The sequence below is a fragment of the Dipodomys spectabilis genome, unplaced genomic scaffold (assembly GCF_019054845.1).
Source record: "Dipodomys spectabilis isolate Male_0828 unplaced genomic scaffold, ASM1905484v1 ptg000096l, whole genome shotgun sequence".
NCBI lineage: Eukaryota > Metazoa > Chordata > Mammalia > Rodentia > Heteromyidae > Dipodomys > Dipodomys spectabilis.
In genome coordinates this window covers 1,476,003-1,495,552 of record NW_024870773.1, presented here as the reverse complement: position 1 = coordinate 1,495,552, position 19,550 = coordinate 1,476,003, and the positions used below count along the sequence as shown (strand labels likewise).

The 19,550-nt window shown below is 54.9% G+C and overlaps 1 protein-coding gene across 5 annotated transcripts in view; it reads right to left on the bottom strand.

Moving 5' to 3' along the window:
* Positions 1-10,229: 10,229 nt before the first annotated feature.
* The window catches only part of Sipa1l2 (signal induced proliferation associated 1 like 2), a 77,893-nt gene continuing 68,572 nt past the window's right edge, over positions 10,230-19,550 (bottom strand). For 4 of the 5 annotated variants that reach the window (XM_042686216.1, XM_042686219.1, XM_042686218.1 and 1 more), the window contains one exon: positions 17,884-18,532. In XM_042686216.1, the coding sequence (XP_042542150.1) occupies positions 18,386-18,532 (147 nt within the window). In that variant the 3' untranslated portion in view covers positions 17,884-18,385. Of the gene's footprint in view, positions 10,242-17,883; positions 18,533-19,550 lie in introns of those variants that run through there. The other variant, XM_042686217.1, reaches the window with a different exon arrangement.

The following is a 19,550-nucleotide window of genomic DNA, read 5'->3' as shown; positions in this document are numbered from 1 at the left end:
GACTCTGGTCCACGGGGGGAATGGACCAGACAGAATGTGTGTGAGAGACCGGGACCAGATGGGGTGGAGGAGGGAGGACGGCGGTGGGGTGGAGGACTGGGCTAGAAGGTAAGTCAGTGGAAGTAATGCTGGGGTTGGGGAGCCGTCTCAGGGGCTGTAAGCGTGCAAGCCCCCAGCTCCCTGCCGGTGTCTGCTACGTCACCTGCATGTCTCTGCTTTCTAGAAGCACTGTGTTCACTCTGTGCCTGCCTGCTGCCCCCCTCTCCTCCCTCCGGCCCCCCCCCCCCCCGGTGCCTCAATGTCCGGCATGAGCTTGCTGAGGCGAGGGGGCAGCCGTGCCCTGTACAGAGCCAAGTTCTCTGTGCTTCGGAGCCGTGTGCACTCCGGGCCCTGACCTCAGATGCTTCTTTTGGGATCACGCTGCAGCAGGCTCAGAGAGCGGTTCCCAGGGGTTGACGACCATCTCCTTGAGCTAGCGGCCAGGGAGGCTGTGTGGGTTTGTGATTCGGTAGCGTTGGCTGTTTGCTGGCCTCCAGACATGGGGCAGGATGTGCCTGTGCCGGGCTGGCCTGCCTCTCCCCCAGCTCCTGCCTGGAGCCCAGGCCCATGTTTGAGGGCCTCTGGGGCTCCTTCTCTGCTCGCAGGGCCGAGCAGGGGCTCAGGGCTACCTCCCTCCTCTTAGGAGGGTGCGGGGGCTGGGGAGCTTCCTCTCCCTCTGGCTGACCAGGTCCTTGGAGGACAGATCAGCACTGGCACTTACTACTATATGGCAGCCACCTGGCGTGGGTGCGAAGGTCAGCATCACTGGAGGAAGGACTCTCCCGGTGTAGGTGCAAAGGTCAGCAGGGGCGCCTTGAGTGGACGCAGCACGTGCCAACTTCCTGGCCCCAGGGAGAGAATCAACATCAAGCAGCCGTGGCTTCCAGCAGAGAGCAGGGGTCCTCCTGGAAACTTGCAGAGGTGCACAGGCCGAGGGAGAAGGGCTGCACAGCCCTGTGGTCCCTTTGGACACTTGAGCCATGGCCAGGGGACCGGGCTGCACCCTTGGGCAGGGGCCGGAGGGCCGGACTGCCCCTCTTCCGGCGTTCCTCTGCATGTGGGGTGAGGATGCGGGCAGCACTGAGAACTCTCAGGCGTGGCTGCTTTGGCCGGCTGGTCTGCAGCCAGTGACCTTGTTTCCTTTTGTTCCCTACCCACTTGGAGGCCAGGACTGGTTTGCAGTTCTCTCTGTCACAGGAAGGCAGGACTTTTCTCCTTTGACCAAACAAAGGAGCTTGGAATCCCAGGTTCCTAGGAGACCAGATTTACTCCATGAGCCTGGGAGAGATGGGGTCTTGAGAAGAACTGCGTGGGTGCCACAGAGCATAGGAGGCGCTCCAGCAGCCTACCCTGGCCGGCAGCTCCTCTCTCCTGTGCCTCTTCCTCCTGAGCCCCCTTGCCCCACCCCTACCTCGGTCCCAAAGGACCACGGCTCCCATCCAGCCAGTCCAGCAGAGAAGGGAATGGCCCCTGGTTTCTTCACAGCTGCCATGCTTCCTCCCTGCCCAGGGCTAGAGCTGGTAATCTGGTATGTAAAACACACAGGAGTCTCAGATCTGCACCTGATCATTAAAGAATGGACAGACAATGGGAGCAGGAACAACAAGAGCAGGGACGAGGAAGAGGAGGCAGTGGGCAGCCAGGTGGTCAAGGAATGGCAGCCAAGGAGCATCTGGTCAGACCACAGCAGGACTGGACAAGAAAACAAGTTCAGTATGAGCTGAACACACTATGTCTGGCTAAAGGCCCGGGTTGGTGTTGAACCTTGCAAAGAGAAGCCAGTGACCGGAACTTCCTCAAGTCTGCCATTCTGGGCAGAGTGCCTTTGTGAGAGCTGACTTTGCATATGCAAACTGAAAAACAAAACTCTGTGTGAGTGTGTGTGTGCACACGCACGTGTGTGTGCACGCCTGTCTTGGGTTTTGAACTCAGAGCCTGGGTGCTGTCCCTGGGCTTCTTTCTGCTCACAGCTAGAGCTGTTTCACTTGAGCCAGAGCTTCACTCCTGGCTTTTTTTTTTTTTTTTGTAGTTTATTGGAGCTAAGAGTCTTGTAGACTTTCATCCTGGTTTCAACTGCAATCCTCAGATCTCAGCTTTCTGAGTAGCTAGGATTACAGGTGTGTGCCACCAGCCCCTCCCCCCACCCCCCCTCGCCGGCCCATGCCCAGGATCAAACCCAGGGCCTCATGCATGCTAGCTGGGCAAGCATTCTACCACTGAACTACACCCTTCGCCTTCAAGAAAACTCCAGGCTCTGCTATTAGGCCTGATGTTAGAGCTGCCCTCACAGGAAGGACCTTTCTGATGGAGCTGGGCCCCAGGCTGACCTGACAGGTTCCCCTTCCTCCCCTATCTGGGAGGTGGAGGCCATGGCCTGTCTGGAGGTGGAGGCTGTGGCCTGTCTGGGGGTGAAGGCCATGGCTTGTCTGGGGGAATGGAGGCTGTGGCCTGACTGGGAGATGGAGGCGCAGCCTGTCTGGGGGTGGAGGCTGTGTGTGACCTGTCTGGGGGAGCTGGAGGCCATGGTCTGTCTAGAGGTGGAGGCTGTGGCCTATCTGGGGGTGAAGGCCGTGGCCTGTCTAGGAGGTGGAGGCTGTGGCCTGTCTGGGGGGATGGAGGCTGTGGCCTGACTGGGAGATGGAGGCCATGGCCTGTCTAGGAGGTAGAGGCCATGGCCTGTCTGGGGTGGAGGCTATGGCCTGTCTGGGGGGGCTGGAGGCCGTGGTCTGTCTGGGGGGTGGTTGTGGCCTGTCTGGGTCTCCTTCCAGTTGTGTGTGAGGTGGTGACGAGAAGTACAGGGCAGGACCAAACACAAGAGTCACTGAGAAATGAGGAGTCTATGCCAGAGAGGTCCAGCGACAGGTTTTAATAGCTGAGCAAGTGGCAGATGTGCAAGCATAAAAGCATGCACCCGTGCGCATGCGTGGGCAATCACATAAACACACACACACACACACACACACACACACACACACACACACACACACACACACACACACACACACACAGATGTCAGCAGCTGAAACATCCTCTCTCAGAATCTGGTGGGATTTTATTTGGTGAGTGATGACTCAGACCATGGTTCTCTAGCCTGGGCTGGAAGGAGATGGCAGGGAAAATACAATAATGGGAGCGAGGACAATGATGCCACCGCTAGAGGGAAAGGGATGAGAGTCATGTGTTTTCTCTGCTCACATCCAAGAATCTGCTAATTGCAGGCAGCCTGGGTATATTAGGAAATAAGAAACTGATGGAGAGAGTGAAATAAAAGCCGGGGTGCGGAAGAATGATGGAAATAAAGAAGAGCAGAAAGGGAGAAAAGGAGGAAAGACTGATGGAGACAAACAGGTGTGCAGGGAGGGCATGACGGCAGAGAGGATGCCCCAGGAAATCCTATTAAAAATGAGATTAGAGTATTTTCACTTCTTGGCAATATGCAAACGGCTCCATTTAGCTGCTAAACATGTTATTGAATTCTGAGAAATTCCCTTCATAAGATGGAATATTTTTTGTGACAATATTGTCAGCCACACCAGATTGCTTTTCTGTTTTGGTGGAGCTTTTATCTAAGTCTAGTATATGTCATTTCCTCCCCGATCCCAAGTGATGGCTTGTGTGTAATTTTTGTGTAAGCAAGAAATAATAACATGCTCGGGAATGTGAGGAATGCGTTCATCTTCTCCTTCTTTCTCGTGTCCAAGAGAATGAGAGGCTGGGGGTGGGGTGTAATTAGCCCTCCCCATGAGCTTTTATGTATGCTAACATCTTTGAGAGCTCAGCCCCGTTGGCCCATCCATCGGTCTGGCTCCAGTCTCTGCACCCCCGCCTGTGCCTTCACTCCCCCATTTTCAGAAGATTCTGTAGAATAGATGGAGACCATAAGGCCAGAAGACTGACGGTGTGAGCCGGTTTCTACCTGACCCTCCTGTGTCACCGGCTCTGCAGGACCCAGGGACTCTGGCTTCCCAAGCCCGTGTTTGTTCCCAGGGCAGACAGGGAGGGGAGCTCAACCTGCATCCCAAGGTAAGGGGTCCTGTGAGCGAGCTCACAGCACATGGGCAGCAATCCCCACCTCCCCGTGCTGTTCCCCACCAGCCTCCGAGGAGGGCTGAGGTAGTGATCCAGACAGAACCATTTGCTGTGAAGGCTCCCGTCGCGGTGCTCTCTGAGACTCACGGCATCAGATGCGCTGCACTCCCCGAGCAAGGTCGCTCGCTGGGATAGAGCCCTCACCTCACCCGGCGGGCAGTGGCGTGCCCTGGGCAGTGCACTGCTAAGGACAATCCCAGGAAAGGTTTCTGGCCCCGTCTTCCCTGTTCTCTGAAATACGGAGTCAGTGTGACCACCGAAGCCATCCTCCAAAGCCGACTTCTTCCCGGGGAGCCGCGCCCCACCTACCCCCCCTCCAGCCTCCAGTTGGACGGCCAGGCAAACGTTGCCCAGGGACTCTTCAGTTTCCCAGGGAAATTACTTTTCACTGTCAGGAAGACAAACTTGACCCTACAAATAATAAAGAGCAAGTCATAGTTCTGAATTTTTTTGACATATAACCACTACCAATTTATCATCCAGAAAGAGAAGAAAGGCTGAGTGGAGTGGCACATTACATGCCTGTAATCCCAGCAACCTGAGAAAAGGCGGTAGGAGGATTATGGTCCAATGCTGGCCTGGATGAGGGTAATTTGAGACCCTATCCAAACAACATACTACAAGGGCTGGAGGCATGGTTCAAATGAAAGAACTCTTGGCCGTGGCCAAACCATTCTAACACTCAGCCTAGGTGGCTGCTTTCTGTAGAAGCAGATGCTTGTGGCTGCTGTCCCCAATTATCTCTGCGTTTGTGCACTGGGCTGGCAGTCCCGAAACTACCTGGGACAGCCTGCTTCAGAGATGTCCAAGCTCAGGGACGCTACTCAGAGAGCCAAAGCGACCAGAAACAGACAGAACCTGTGAGAAATGATGGCCCACAAGACCCACACGGAGAGCCGTGGCTACCAGTCCAGGGCATGGTTGGTCCTGGTGGCTAAGCCAGGTGTACACCCCATACCCCAGCTGCTGCTGTCCACCATCAGCTCTCAGTGACAAACCCAGCTCTGAGGACCCCTGGCTGGAAAGACAGCCTGACCCGCTCCCGTGCCCAGCTTCCTGGGCTTGCTTTCAGATGCCTCTCTTGGAAGCAGACTTGGGGCTGTGTGTCCACGATGTGTGTTAGCAGTGCTGTGCACAGCAGTGGCGCTCTGTCTCTGATAGTGAGGATCAGCTCCTGCTAGAACTAGTGTCTCATTCCACTAAACACAGAGGTGAGGAGGGCAACTCAGAAACAATATCTTGGCAGGGAAGAATGAACTTATCTTCTGCTGAGCCAAGGAGAGAGGGAGGCAATCTGTGTTCCTAGCGGCGGAAACATCAAAGGGACATGTAGCTGTGTTGGAGCTGTCTTTAGTCTAAAGCGCCGGTATCATCCCTGTGCTGGCTTCCTTCAGCATGAAGGTAGTTCTGTGTGGAAGGCGGCGATTACTAAGAAGACAGGATCAGACCGCGGGGTGTGAGGCAGCAGGGTGAGGGACTGGTGAGGAACTCAGCCCCTGGCTACATTTGAATTTCAGACAAATAAGTACAATTGAGTGTTCACACCCGTGTGTGGGCACACGTACACGAAGGGTGTTTGCTGCATGCCTGAACTCCAAGTGTGTGCAGATGTCCTGCCAGGCTTTTTGTTTAGCTTGGAGGAAAGATGACAGCTTCCACGAGGTGGAAGCCCGTGTGCTGCTCCTCCTTGAACTTGGCCCGCAGGTAACACTGCTAGGCCTCCATTCACCCCCTGGGCAGTGGAACAAATTGCTCTGCCTGGGGTGTCGAAGGCCAGGCCCCCAGGGGTGTTATCAGACCAGTGGGTCACGTGTGGCGAGAGAGTCCGGTGTCCTGAAGACAGATGGAGCCTCTGGGGTGGGCAGCTGTGGACGCTCAGAGGGCCTTCCGGGACCTGGGGCGGTCAGCTGTCCATCCGGAGGGGACCCAGGAAGAGAGCTCAAGTAAGGGCAGAACAATGAACAAGCTGGGCTCAGACAGGGGCTCGTGCCTCTCAGAGGGCAGGAGAGACTTGGCACAGGCATGCCATCACTCCACCAGCGTCTAAGAGGCAGGAGTCAGTGACCACAAGAACAGAAGGTACTAGAAGGTGCTCTCCACCCCCAACCCCAGCTCCATGGATTCATATGGACCGCCCTCACAAAGAGCGGCTTGGGGAAAGGAGGTGTGCGAGCGTGGCTGTGGGCAGGTGTGCGGGGTACCGAGGATGTGGGGCCCGGCGGCTCCCTGCTCCTGTGGAGCTTGGAGCCCACAAGTGGGTGTCCAGTTGTGTCCTTGAGAATAGAGTGGACTTATAGGCCCAGGCCTGGAGCTCGCACCCAACCTGTAAAGGGTTCCAGCGGCCTCCCATGGCGGGCCTTGGTGAGCCTTTGGGGTGGGGTGCACATCGGTGTGCAATCCAGAGTGGAGGGAAGGCCCAGGCTTCTGTGGGAGGCAGGTGTCTTTTCTTGTCCTTTTTGATCCGTATTTGGTTCCGTTCCCATCTGGCACCTTTTTCAGAGGTAAATTGATTTCAGTTTATAGTTGTTTTTTTTTTTAAGCCTCATCAGGAAGCTTCTATAGTTAGGTATAATTCATCAAGGTTTAGAATTAGCCCAAATTTCTGCAAATTCTTCTTTATTTTGTCACAAGGCTGATGATTGTTGGTTGGGAGCATTAAGATGCAAATGACAGTGGGAGCCTGGCACATTTGCATGTGTTTCTGCATGGCTCCTGGTGTGGGAGCCACGGTTGCTGCCTTTGCTGATGGAGAAGCAGGCGCAAGGTAGGGTGAGGCTCCCTGGCCCCCGCGGCATTGGTCATGGGAAAGGAGAAACCATGAGCTTTTCAGCACCCAGGAGCTCGCTGGTAAGCCCCTTTGGCAAAGATCCCGACCCGGCAGGAGAAGTCAAGGTGACCTTGGGGTGGGGCACAGGGCGGCTATGCCCAGGTTCTGTAGCCTAATTCTTCTTGGAGAGTGGGGGAATCCCTGCCACCAGCCCGACTGTCTCCTGGGCGGTGAATGTGAGAGAGCGAGCGATGACACCATACAGAGGCCAGGCAGCACCGGCCGTCACCCGAAAGTGTCCTCCTAACAGACGTCCAGCACGCCCTTCCCCACGTCTTTCCTGGCAGCGTGCTTCCCTCCACGTGCTGCGCATGCAGAGGGCAGGACCTTGTCCTTGTCCCTGCGTGCAGTCTCAGGGGACAGGGGACACTTGCTCTTGGGTGGAAGCACAACCCTGGGAGGAAGGAGGCTGCCCAGTCTTGTGTGGCGGTGGGGCTGGCGATAGTTCTGCTGCACTAGCAGGCTGTGGACACTCAGCCCTGGTGTGTACCTGAGGACTGGGGACACGGCCGATGGCAGGGCAGAACTGCGTGGTCCAGGAAGCGCTGTGGTCAGCTCGTGCTAGGCAGGCTGCTGTCTCCCGAGGACCCCTCCTGCGTGCAGTGGGGGTCATAAAGCACAGGGAGACCGAGGAAATCTGAGTACCACCTGGCCACAGAGGCACTGCCTGCAGCTCACGAAGGTTCTCAGAGAGACATGTTCTGTTCACCTATGACTGGGGCTGTCACCTGGTCTGCGCTGTCCTCCTCCCTGGCCTCCTCTCCCTGTCACCTGGTCTGCGCTGTCCTCCTCCCTGGCCTCCTCTCCCTGTCACCTGGTCTGCGCTGTCCTCCTCCCTGGCCTCCTCTTCCTGTCACGTGCCCTGTGCTGTCCTCCTCCCTGGCTTCCTCTTCCTGTCTCCTGCAGGAGAGGTTTGCCAGGCTCTGCTCCTGCACTCTGTGTCCACGTAGCCTCCTGCAGATGATTTTTCATGGCCTCCTATCTCTCTGACCAGCCTCACAGGAGTCCTGACTCTTCCCCTGTCTGTGGGTGAGTCAGGGGCCAAGCCAGCCTCGGCAGTGGCAGAGGCTATGAGGCAGGCTGCTGGCCCCCACTTGGGCAGACACAGTGGGAGGGTCCTTCCCACAGCAGGCCTCACAGCAGGCCCGAGTCTCCACTCGAAGCAGGGTACTGAGTGGGCTCCACCGAAGGGAGGGGCCGTCCAGAGAGGAGGGGCAAGTCTGCATCTCTCCCGCTGCCTCTCGAGTCCTGTCTTGGGGCTGGCATGGGTGGGGAGCTGAGCCAGCTCAGGGAGCCCCAGGTGTGCTTGCTTGCTCAGTGGTGATACTCAATTATATATTCTGGTTGGCGGGACAGACAGACTGTTCTAGAACTAAGTAGAAACACTGCATACGTTATAAATTCCTAGACAGTCAGGTATGCTGCCTTGTTTGGATCTTCTGAAAGGGGGGTCCTTAGCTCAGTCACGGTGCACCCCAAGTGTGCGCAGAAACACAGGCAGCCCCGCAGGGGCAAGGCATGGACAGGGATGGCTGGGAAACTCTGTCCCTCAATCGAAGACATGGGTTTGGCCCTGGGATTTGTCTCGTCACTTTGCTGCTTTCCTTCAAATTTTCCTTCTGAGTCTCTTAACAAAAACCAAGAGGTTCTAGGAGTCTCTGAGAGTGATCAGCTCTTTCCTGCGAAGCTGGAGGGCGCTCATGCTGAACTCAAAGCGAAGGTCTTACGAGAGCCTGCTCAGCACCTCGCTGTCCCCAGCAACCTTCCTCCTGGGGAATTGTTTCTAGAAGCATCTGAGGGTCAGTGGAGTTGGTCCTTCTCCAGACCACCCTGTCCCTCTCACCTGCTCCTCAGATGGTGCCCTGACTCTTCCTTCTTCTCCACCCTTGTCCAAGGGGCTCCACCCTTGTCCAAGGGTCTCCAGGCCTTTCCCCAACTTGTCCAGGCCCCACCCTCACCCTGCATCCCTGCCTGCCCACACCCTCACCCCTCGAGTGTCCATGTGAACATCTCCAGCTGAGGAGGGCTCGGGGGCAGAGCGGGACATGGGACAGGGCAGACAATTGCCTGGCTGGACTCATTTCTAGTTGGTGGACTCATTCAGGGACCCGTCTGCGTGGTTGTCTGTAGAGAAAGTCACTACTCAGGCACGCGTGCCCGGAGGAGCCATCTGCAGCGGCTTCACAGCTGTAGGCCCAACTCGAGGCCCAACTTGAGCAAACGTGTTTGTACTTATTATGATGGGTGCCCTGGCTTCACTAAAGAACAACTCCCTCCCTGCTTCCTCATCTGACCTGTGGGACTTGACACAGCCCCCTCGAGCTAGAGCAGGCGGCCACATGGCCGACGTCATGGTGTCTTTCTTTCTCCTGTAATAAAACCACTCGCTTCTTTCCCACTCATTTTTTTTTTTATTGCAGCCAAGACTGGACGGCACTGTCTGCACCACGAGAGGTCGCGTGTATGGAAGCTTGGGGGTCTCACTGTGCTTGTGAGGAGTCAGAAGAGGGAAGCTCCAAGCGCCCATCACCCAGGGAAGCCCAGCAGGTCCAGCAGGAGATGCAGCATTGTCCAGGGGCTGAGGATGCCTGGATCACAGCTTACTTGGCTTCCTGCCAATCGTTGTGTGGCGAATGACTTCTTGGCTTTGCATGTGTCCACGAAAGGTGGTCCCGCCCCCCGGGTGCTGCATGGTGACAGCCCGACTGTGATTTTGAGCTGTGTTCTGGAACCAGCCGGTACCCCATTTGCTTTGGATGGAGCCAGACAACAAGAACACTGCTCTCTGATGGACACGTGCCCTTTCTCTACACATATTCAACCATATGACTATGTGGCAAAAATCAGAGAACTGTCTTGCTGCGGGACCAGACATAATAAACATAAAGGGGGGTGCGGCTCAAGTGGCTGGGCACCTGCCTAGACCCCATGGGCATTCCTGTCTCAGTGTTATCAAGAGCTCATCACCATCCATGTTTCTATGCAAGGACAGACACACACCGGTCCATCCCTGGGCAAGGTTCCTACCACTGCCTTCCTGCTAAGTTGCTCTGGATGCAAGTCCTGGAGTATACACCTGCAAAGCAAGGTAGGATGGCCCCTCCCCAGAGCCCCTGACAGGACTTGGGAGACCCAGAGCCCCCCTGGGGAAGGAGCCCTGACGAGACAGGGCCACCCAGAGATTTCTCCTTTCCTTGTTTCCCTAGACTTGCATCCACTCAAATACTTACATTTAATCCTTGTTTTTTTCCACATGGAGTTTGGTAAAAGATTTCATGTATAAGATCTGGATTTTTCTTGTCGTGGGCTGAGTGAAGCACAGCCATGCCAATGGCTGGCTCTGAAGGATCCAGAATAGCAAAGCCAATGAGTTTTGGCCTGGGTGGCTGCCAGGCTCCCAGAGAGAAGGCAGGAGGAAGGGAGGGAAGACGGAAGGACGGGCAGGCTCTTTCCAATGGCCTCGTTCACGGCAGGAAGGCTCTGCCACCTGTTCCCAAAGTTTCTCTTCCATCACCAAAGGCCTGCAGGAAAGGGACAGCGGGCTGTGCTGCATGTGTGTCTGCTACCACCATGGCTCCTGCCGTGTGGGGCGGGACCCGCATCGGGGAGGCAGCAGCTGGGCCTCTGGCCTTCCTGTGGCAAACTTGGAACAGAATACGATACTGAGAGCCTCTGGCTGAGTCTGAGCACTGGGAAGGGCATCCAGGCCCAGGGAGGAGTTGGCAGAGCTGTGATCTTCGAGAGGATGCTGCTGGGGGTGGTGGCACTGGGTGGATGGGGTGTAATTCATCCAGCATCGAAGTCAGCCGAGCAGGCGGCTGGGCACAGACGCTCAGGAGCAGGTGAGTCCCTCGGACAAGGCTGGCCCCTCTGCAGTGGAGCTAACAAATTACAGGCTGAGCAGGTGCTGGCGGAAGGCTTCTGTGTGTGAGGCTGAGGGAAGAGGCCGTCCTGCCCACACTCACGCCCCTTGGAGGCCATTCCGGCTCAGTCTGCTCCTTGGCCTCAGGCTGGACAGCCCCAGATGTGGCAGGGTGGCTGCACTGCGGTCACTGCTGAGTTCGGGAACTTCCCTCCACGGGGGCCTGAATTTGGCCTTGTCAAGATTGGAAGTGGGTACTGAGTCTCTCTGGGCCTTGTTTGGATTATTTTCAAAATGGAGGTAGTGATGCCTACTCCCTGGGACTGTGGGGAGGGTAAAGTAAGACCATGCGTGCACAGCCAAAGTGACATGAATCTCAGATGGTATGGCTTCTGCTTTAAGATGGAACAGGGGAGTGTGGGAAGAATGCTGGGAGAGGGGTCATTATAGGAGCCAGGGGACCCAGGTGAATGAGTTTCTATTTCTCACCTCATTGTTTAGGGTTTCCACTCTTATTCTGGAAACAAGCTTCTTCTAGAGGTCAAAGGTCAAAGCCTAGACTAACTCCCTTCCTCACCCTTCTGCCAGCCACAGGACTGGCTGTTTCTTTTTAGCCACATGTCTCAGGGAAGGCATCTGATTCACTGGCTTCTGGTCAGGTGGCCAGACCTCACCCAACCAAGTTCTCTGTGGGATTCATGGGGTGGAGCCAAGGAGAACCTTCCTCCTCTCCTGGCTCAGGAGGGAGCGGGGCAGGTCCATGTCCTGCTGGGGCTTTGCAAAGGACACTTGAATGTCAACTCCCAAGGATGCCTTCTCCCCTTGTGGGTGCTCAGGAAACCTCCCCACCTTGAAGTAGGAGCTTCACTTCTGAGCTGCATTGGTGCCCATTTAATGAAACACCTTCCGTTGAATGGAGACACCTTCAGTAGAATGGAGACACCTTCAGTTTAATGGAGACACCTTCAGTTTAGTGGAAACACCTTCAGTTTAGCGGAAACACCTTCAGTTTAGTGGAAACACCTTCAGTTTAGTAGAAATGCCTTTAGTTGAATGGAGACACCTTCAGTTTAGTGGAAATGGCTTCTGTTGAATGGAAACACCTTCAATTTAGTAGAAATGCCTTCTGTTGAATGGAGACACCTTCAGTTGAATGGAAACGCCGTCTGTTTAACGGGACTGCCTTCAACACAGAACCAGGAAGAAGTCTTGATCCAAAGGTCAGTTCACCCTGCCAAGAATGGGGCTGGTCTCCCTGGGAAGAGAATTCTCGTGGTGGTGAAGTGTACCACTTGGGCCCAAGGGGGTGGTCCAGTCCCAGCAGGCTGGCATTGGGGGTCCGCAGCGGTAGAGGGCCTGCCCTCTGTGGGGGGCTGGTGGAGAGGCCCACCCTCTGTGGGGCTTGGGGGAGGTGGTGAGGGGCCGCTGGGATAGAGATCTCATGAGACTGCTTCCAAAGGCACTGGGGCACAGAGCTCAGGGAAGTTTCCAGGATCTGGGGGCAGTAACTGGCGTGAAGTGCCACTTATGACCAGTCTGCTTCGTCACTGGCCACATTAGGAGCTCAGGGAACCGGAGGAAGGGAACAGGAGAGCCGGATGTGAACAGCAGAGGTGGGAGGTGTGTTTGGAGGTTGGGATGGTGGCAAGTGTGCTCTGTAGGTGCTGTAGTTGGTGCCATGGTGTGGCATGGACAGTGGAGGCACAAGAGGACAGGGTCCCCAGTGAGGACAGAATGCTGGACGTGGTGCGGGATGGCTTTGAAATCTTGGGGATGGTGGGGAGAGCTGGTGGGTGTTGGGGAGGGGCTGTGAGCCTCAAGCTTACGTGAGGTTGGGATGAGGGTGGAGGAGGCGGCACGTTCAGGACTGGGAGGACAGAGGCGGCCAGGATGACAGTGCCGGGTGTCCTTGTTTGTCATATGCTCTGATTGGCCCACTGTGGTCGCTGGCATCATTTCTGAATGTGTCACAGATGTCTTAGAGGGCAGAAAGAGCAGAACCTTCCCAAAGGTCTGGGGGAAAGTATGGATGCAGGGCCGAGCCAGGCCTCACTTTCTGTTTCTCCAAGCAAACCATTTGGCCTCAGCCTTGGGGGAAAACATGGGCTTGCTGAATGACATCTTACTGTATGGTGACCACACCACTGGGGTTCCCGGGACCTCCTGTGTCCCCACCACTAGCTCACGATGGGGAGACTCGAGGGGACCAGGGGCTCTTCCACGGCCACCATGGGCTTCTGCTCTCTGTCGTCTGCCTCATGTTTGCTCCAGCTTTGCCCCTTTCATCCACAAGCCTCAGAACATTCTCCATGCTCTCCAGCACTTCTGTATGCATTTGGTAGCAGAAGTCTGGGCCAGGGAGCTGACTGCCACGGAAGGCCACGGAAGCTGCTTGCTTCTGAGGGGAAGCACGAGGCAGGGCTTCTTTCCTCTCCATATCTTCTCCTTTGTTCTAGAAGCATGATTTATCCTAGGGGGTTGGGGACAAGATGCTTTTTGCTTCTGGTCTCAGTAGCACAGCGTGCATAACATTGGTGGCAAAGAACTTGAACATTTGCCTGGGAAAGAATTTGGGATCCAGGACTGCAGTGAGAGGCACGGGATTGAGCACAGCATCTAACGCTGGCCCAGGAGCCAGGCTTTCCCTTGGGTTGTGGATTCTTGTCAGGGCTGAGCTGGAGCTCATGTCTGCAAATAGTCAGCAATCCCCAATCAATTGACTAATTACAGGCGCGCACAGTTGTCTGTCGTGTTCCCCAGATGGCCTAGTTCCCTTTAGAATGGTTTTCACAGTCATAAAAAAGAGGATGTAAATTGTGCATGCCTCACAATTAATAGCACAAGTGAAGAGCAAGGTTCACTTGATATTGCAACAAGACTGTGTTTTTTTGCAGGAATTTTTTTTGCTAGCCTGTGGGTATATGTTATCTGGGGTCTAGATGCATGAGGATGCATTGTTTTATAAAACTTTTATACTGTGATTTGCTAGCACCATAACAATCTGCCTAGCTATCCACCCATTAGCTTATAACAACAGCTTGATTTTTGTGTCTGCATTTGGCTCAATGTTTATACACTAACACCAAACCACATTTCCTTAACTTTATACCAGGTGTGGTTATTCACACTTGACTCATTTTTGTTTTTTTGCCGCAGTGGGGCCAGAGCCCAGGGCCTTGGGCCTGCTTCTCCACTTAGGGCAACCCCAGCTTACCTTCTATGTATTTTGAATATAGGAACTCACTCTGCAGTGTTTTACCAGGGGGATGCTGTCCCTGTCCACATTTCATGGGGAGGAAGCAGACACAGGAACCTGGCATGTTGTTCCTTTTAGTAGGACTTTGATTTCACCATGGTAGTTCTCAAACTGGGCTGCACAGAAACCAGAAAATACAGTCAAGAATTATGGAAGGTTGTGTTTCTCCAAATAAATCCGTTGATTCCTTCATTTGCAAGAGTACAGGTGTTGCGTATGATGATTTGGGATTCAAATGCACACTGTCTTCATCCTCCTTGGGGGGCGTAAGGGATGCTCCTTACCAGTGACCAGCGTTCCTCTGGCCTTCCCAGGGGACGGGAGCCATGGAGCTGGCAGAGCCCTGGGTACGGTGTGCTCAGAGGGGCTGCTGCGCTCCTCCTCCCACCCTTGTCTTATGAGCCGAGTGCAAGGCCTGTGCTAGCACACGTGCGTCCTGAGCCGGTAAGATGACAAAGAAGAGCAAAATCACTAGGTTCCCACAGTGTCTGTCTGCCTGGGAGCTCCACCTCCTCCTCTCTCTTCTGCTTTCCCTGCCTTCCCCCTGGGGACATCGAGGTACCCTCCCCTGGCTTGTTTTTTGGACTCTGGACCACTTTACAGTCTTCAGAGACCACATGTGACTTGGTGGTACCTTTTGAGGTCCATGCAGGTGGACTGGTGGTGGGTGGGTGTTAACTTGTGGTAGGGGCAGGTGGACTGGTGGTGGGTGGGTGTTAACTTGTGGTAGGGGCAGGTGGACTGGTGGTGGATGAGTGGTAACTTTTGTGGTGGGGGCAGGCTTCGACAGGTGGTGGCTTCTGACCTGAGACTTGGAGCCAGTCCTCCATCATGGTTAGCTCTTTAAGATGTGCCCTCCATGGCAGGGACCCAAGATAAGTGAATCCCTCTCTCCTCCCCAGGCCTGGGCAACGGGTCAGCACTCGCCCACTGTGTGGCCAGAGTTGCCTCTGCTTGTGAAGCAGGCGCCATGGCTCCAGGTCCATACGCCCAAGGATCACTCTCCGAGAGTGTGGGCAGCCTGATTTTGTCTTCCGGGGACTGGGGGACCATGGTGTCCTGGCATCACACAAGAAAGCTCTGAGCAGCCCAGCAGAGTAGCACTTCTATATTTATTTATTTTTGGTACGGGTCCTGGGGCTTGAATTCAGGGCCTGGGCGCTGTTCCTGAGCTTCTTTTGCTCAAGGCTAGCACTCTACCACTTTAGACATAGCACCACTTCTGGCTTTTTTTTTTTTTTTTTGAGTAGTTAATTGGAGTTTAGGGTCTCATAGAGTTTCCTGCCCAGGCTGGCTTTGAATCCTGAGCCTCAGATCTCAGCCTCCTGAGTAGCTAGGATGACAGGGATGAGCCACCCACATTCAGCTCAGTAACTTCTATTTTTTAATAAGTCATCCCCTTGACAGAAAAGGGCAGGAATAATAGGGTAATTAACTCCAGCTGCTGTGTATTACAGCGGCCTTGATACATAATCGTTCATTTCACAGGATGAGAAAACACACCTGCTTAATCACCCTACAATAAAGACATTGCTTTTAGCGGGTGCATTCCAATATTTGGTTTGTAGCAGCAAGTCCTGGTAGCAGGACAGGTTTAGGTGTTGCAGGGTATTTTAAGGATGGTGGTTACTGCAGGCCTGGTTGCTCAGAACACAGGCACTAAGGGGAATGGAGGAGAGGGAGGGGTCCCATGGCACCATGGGAACATGCAGGGGGCGTTCCGTGGCACCATGGGAACGAGGATGGGGCAGGGCCCGTGGCACTGTGGGAACGTGGAGGGGAGGGGCCTCGTGGCACTGCGGGAATGCGGAAGGGTGGGGCCTGCAGCCTTGTGGACATGCGGAGCGGGGACCATGGCCCCGTGGGAACATGGAGGGGCGGGGCGGTGGCCCCGTGGGAACGCGGAGGGGCGAGGGGGAGGGGCATGGGAACGTGCAGGGGCGGGGCCGTGGCCCCGTGGGAATGCACAGGGATGGGGCCCACAGCCTGGATGTTAGTTGGAAACCACCCTTGGGCCAAAATCAGACCGAAATGTGGCTACACTGTACGGACAGACCACTTCCTCCCTCCCCAGCCGGGGCTTGGCAAGATGTCCTTGTTCTCTAAAGTCACTGCTGCCCAGAGCCAAGGGCTGGACATCCCTAGCCCGCTTCCACCGTCCGCTCCCACACTGCTTCCCCACGGCTTGCCATGGTCTTAAACCCAGGGTTCACAAAGCGATGATGGCTTTGCAAGCCAAAAAACCATCTTTAAGGACTAGTAAACAGAAACATTTAAACACAACAGCCAACGTGTGACTTCCCAAAGCCGAAAATGTTTGCAATCTGCCCTGAACAGTCTGCAGCCCTACGAGGCCGCTCTCCTCTCAGAACCCAGGACTCTCGGCACCCACAGCCACCAGCAGCCCTGTGCCATGGCTCTGCCCATCTCTGAACATGCCTCTTTCCTTCCACTGTTCTTCAGAACCCAAATTCTACACAGCCTCAGAGCCATGTGCAGGGGGTCTGACCACAGCCCTGCCTCATGGGGCCTGTTCTGCAGCAGAGAGAGCTCAGACAGTACCAGGTGGCCTGTCCAACCATGTCAGCACCTAACCACCCTCTCCCTTACTTTCCATCTTTTCCTTCTCACCATGTTAGACCAGGCACTTTAGAGAGGGCCCGGATCCAGGTCTCCAGTGCCTGGCACAGTGAGAGCAGAGGACAGGCGGGAGGATGACACAAGATCTACTGGATTCACAATGCTGTGGCTGTGAGGAGCACTGAGGCCCGGGTCTCCCTCAGAATGGGGCCATGGGCAGCCACGAGCCACTGCACCTCCCACAGGAACCGTAAGTGCACTGCACACAGCGCTGCCCACAGGAACCCAGAAGAAATCCCATCTTAGGGTCAAGTCTGGATCACTCTGCTTCACAGGTGGCTGAGATGGAGCACTGGAGTGCTCCTCGGCCCACAGAGTCCATGTGCTGTGTCTTTTGGCTTACACTCAATCCACTGACCACTTCCTAATTTTTCACATTCCTGCTTTATGTATGTATGGTCTTGTAAGCAAAACCAAATTCTTTGAGTGAGATGCTAAAGGAGTAAGGTGTGGGTCCTGCTTGTAATCCCAGCTTCCCAGAGGTTGACAGAGGACTGAGTTTCAGGCCAGCCTGGGCTACATAGCAATTCTGTCAAAAAAAACACTGGGTAAATCATTTAACCTGAGGCATGGTTTACCTGGTTGTAAAATGGGGTCCTCATACCTCCCCACCAAGGGTATTGCTGGGATTAAAGGGGACTAGGAGAAGCTCAGAGAATGTTGACAGGTGGCAGCAGCTTACAAATACTCTAAGGCACTGAACAGCACTTAGTGTGTGCATTCGCAGATGCTGGCGGGCTGCTCAAGTTACCGCTGCCTGCGTGGACTTTTTTTTTTAACATTTATTAAAAAAGCAAGATGTACGTCCATCTCAAATTTAACAGTTAAAAACGGCGAAGCAGTACAAAGAGCATGAGCCTCAGAGCCTCCCCCGGCTTCCGTCTGTCTGGCCAGCTTCAGCTGCCGTCAGCCACCCTCATCCTAGCGCAGGTAAAGCCAAATCTTACAAAATTAACAATTTCAGGTTAAATAAGCTTAAATAAGGGTGTTAAATACAAGACACTTCATTGGAGCTTCTGTACAGTGATAGATAAATCTGCCTGGTGCGGTCCGCCAGCCTGGCAGCGGGAGCTCTGGAGAGCAAGCAGGACAAGCAGACAGCGAGCCAGGCCGAGCGGCTGCTGACGGTTGAGCTGTTTATGAGGCAGACATATCTTTTTCTTTTAAAAAAAGTCAGAACACTGTTAATATTCAGGCACCATTTGTTCCTGCAAATAAATAAATCTCTACTGTAATAGCATTCAATCTAGTATCAAATCCACCGGCGGGCCCAGCTTTCCACTGCTCCTAACGCCTCCCTTCTTATTGCTATGATAATGTGGAAATAAACTACTATATGTACATCCAAAAAAATAGAGCACCTTTAACATTAAAGTACATGTCTGAGTATGTCTCCACACTTATTTTACAATGCCGAAGCCGCTATGCTACACTGTCTGGCTTCCCACAGGCCCCTGCACGGCGGGGACGTGCGCTCTCCGGGAGGGTCGCCGGCCCCACAGCTTGGCTGGCACTGGCTCCACTCGGAGTTACATTCATCTTCCACATGCGGCTCCACTGTGCTCCCAGCCGTCCTGCTTGGTGAATGGGTGACAAAGAATGGAACAGCAACATGTCTACGGATGGCAGAAGCGTACGTAAGCCGCGTGAGACGCAGGAGCGTGCAGGCAGGTCAGGCCTTCTTGTCCATGGTGCTGAAGAACCACTCGGTGAACTTGCGCAGCTGGGCAGTTGCTGTCTGCGACTCCTCCTGCAGCCGCAGGTTGTCTTGGCGCAGGTGCTGTACCTCTGCCTGCAGGACGGCCTTGTCCTGCTTCTCCTGCAGAGTGGACACAGACAGGTCATACGTCCAGCCTCACCTCCCAGATCACCTCCCTGGGGCCTGCAGGTGGTAGGGCCCGTGGGAGGAAGGGCAGGGAACCAGCCGGAGTCTCCATGAACTTCCCAGGGCAGCTGTGCAAGGAAGGCTGCACGAGTCCGTACAACCCTGGCTAGAATAAGGCTCAGCCTGCCCAGCTGCTCCCTTGCCAAGGAAACCAGCATCAAGGTGTTTGCTGGGTTTGCTCCCACCACAACCAACCCGTAAGCCAGCCCCAGTTCTGTGACCTGGAAGGTCTGCCATTCCAGACCTCTGTCAAGATCATTCTACCAACCGGATTCCCACAACTTGCCCACAAAAGGGTCCCTGTCTGATGGAACAACTGGTGTTTCTAGGGGGACCCAAGTGACTCTCTGTGCCAGCCAGGGGTGTTGTGTGTGTGTGTTGGGGGGACAGTCATCACAAGCTGTCCCGTCAGTACCCCTGCTACCCAGTGTCCTCCTGCTCCCCATCCTTTGCCATGCTCTCCTCAGTCCCCCTTTTCTCACCTCTATCCCAAGAGTCTGGAGTGGGGGCTGGGCCTGGCTTCACCTCTGAGACCTCACTTTCCCAAGTCTCCTATCTGGGTTCAGAAGACCCTGTCCCCCACTACTTTCCTATGATCCTGTACCCCGTCCCAGTGAACCCCGGGACTTGCGTCTATCAGTAAGTCCTGGGCTCTGCACTCTGCTCTGCACTCTCCTCCAATTCCTCTCATGCTGGCTCTCCCCTGGGGCTGGTCCAGCCACTCTCAGGAGGTCAGGGCAGCAGATAGTATGGTCCGCACTCAGGTGACCAGTCAGATCACTCCCAACACACACTGAGACTTCAAAGCCTGGCTCCCATGCCTTCCTGCTCCCACACCAACACTTCCATGAGGTGAGTGCTGAGAATCCACTGGAGGTCTGGTAGACGCCTGGGCCCCTACCATGTTCCCTCAAGGACAGTCCTCATCCCCCCCATATCTCCCCAAGGACAG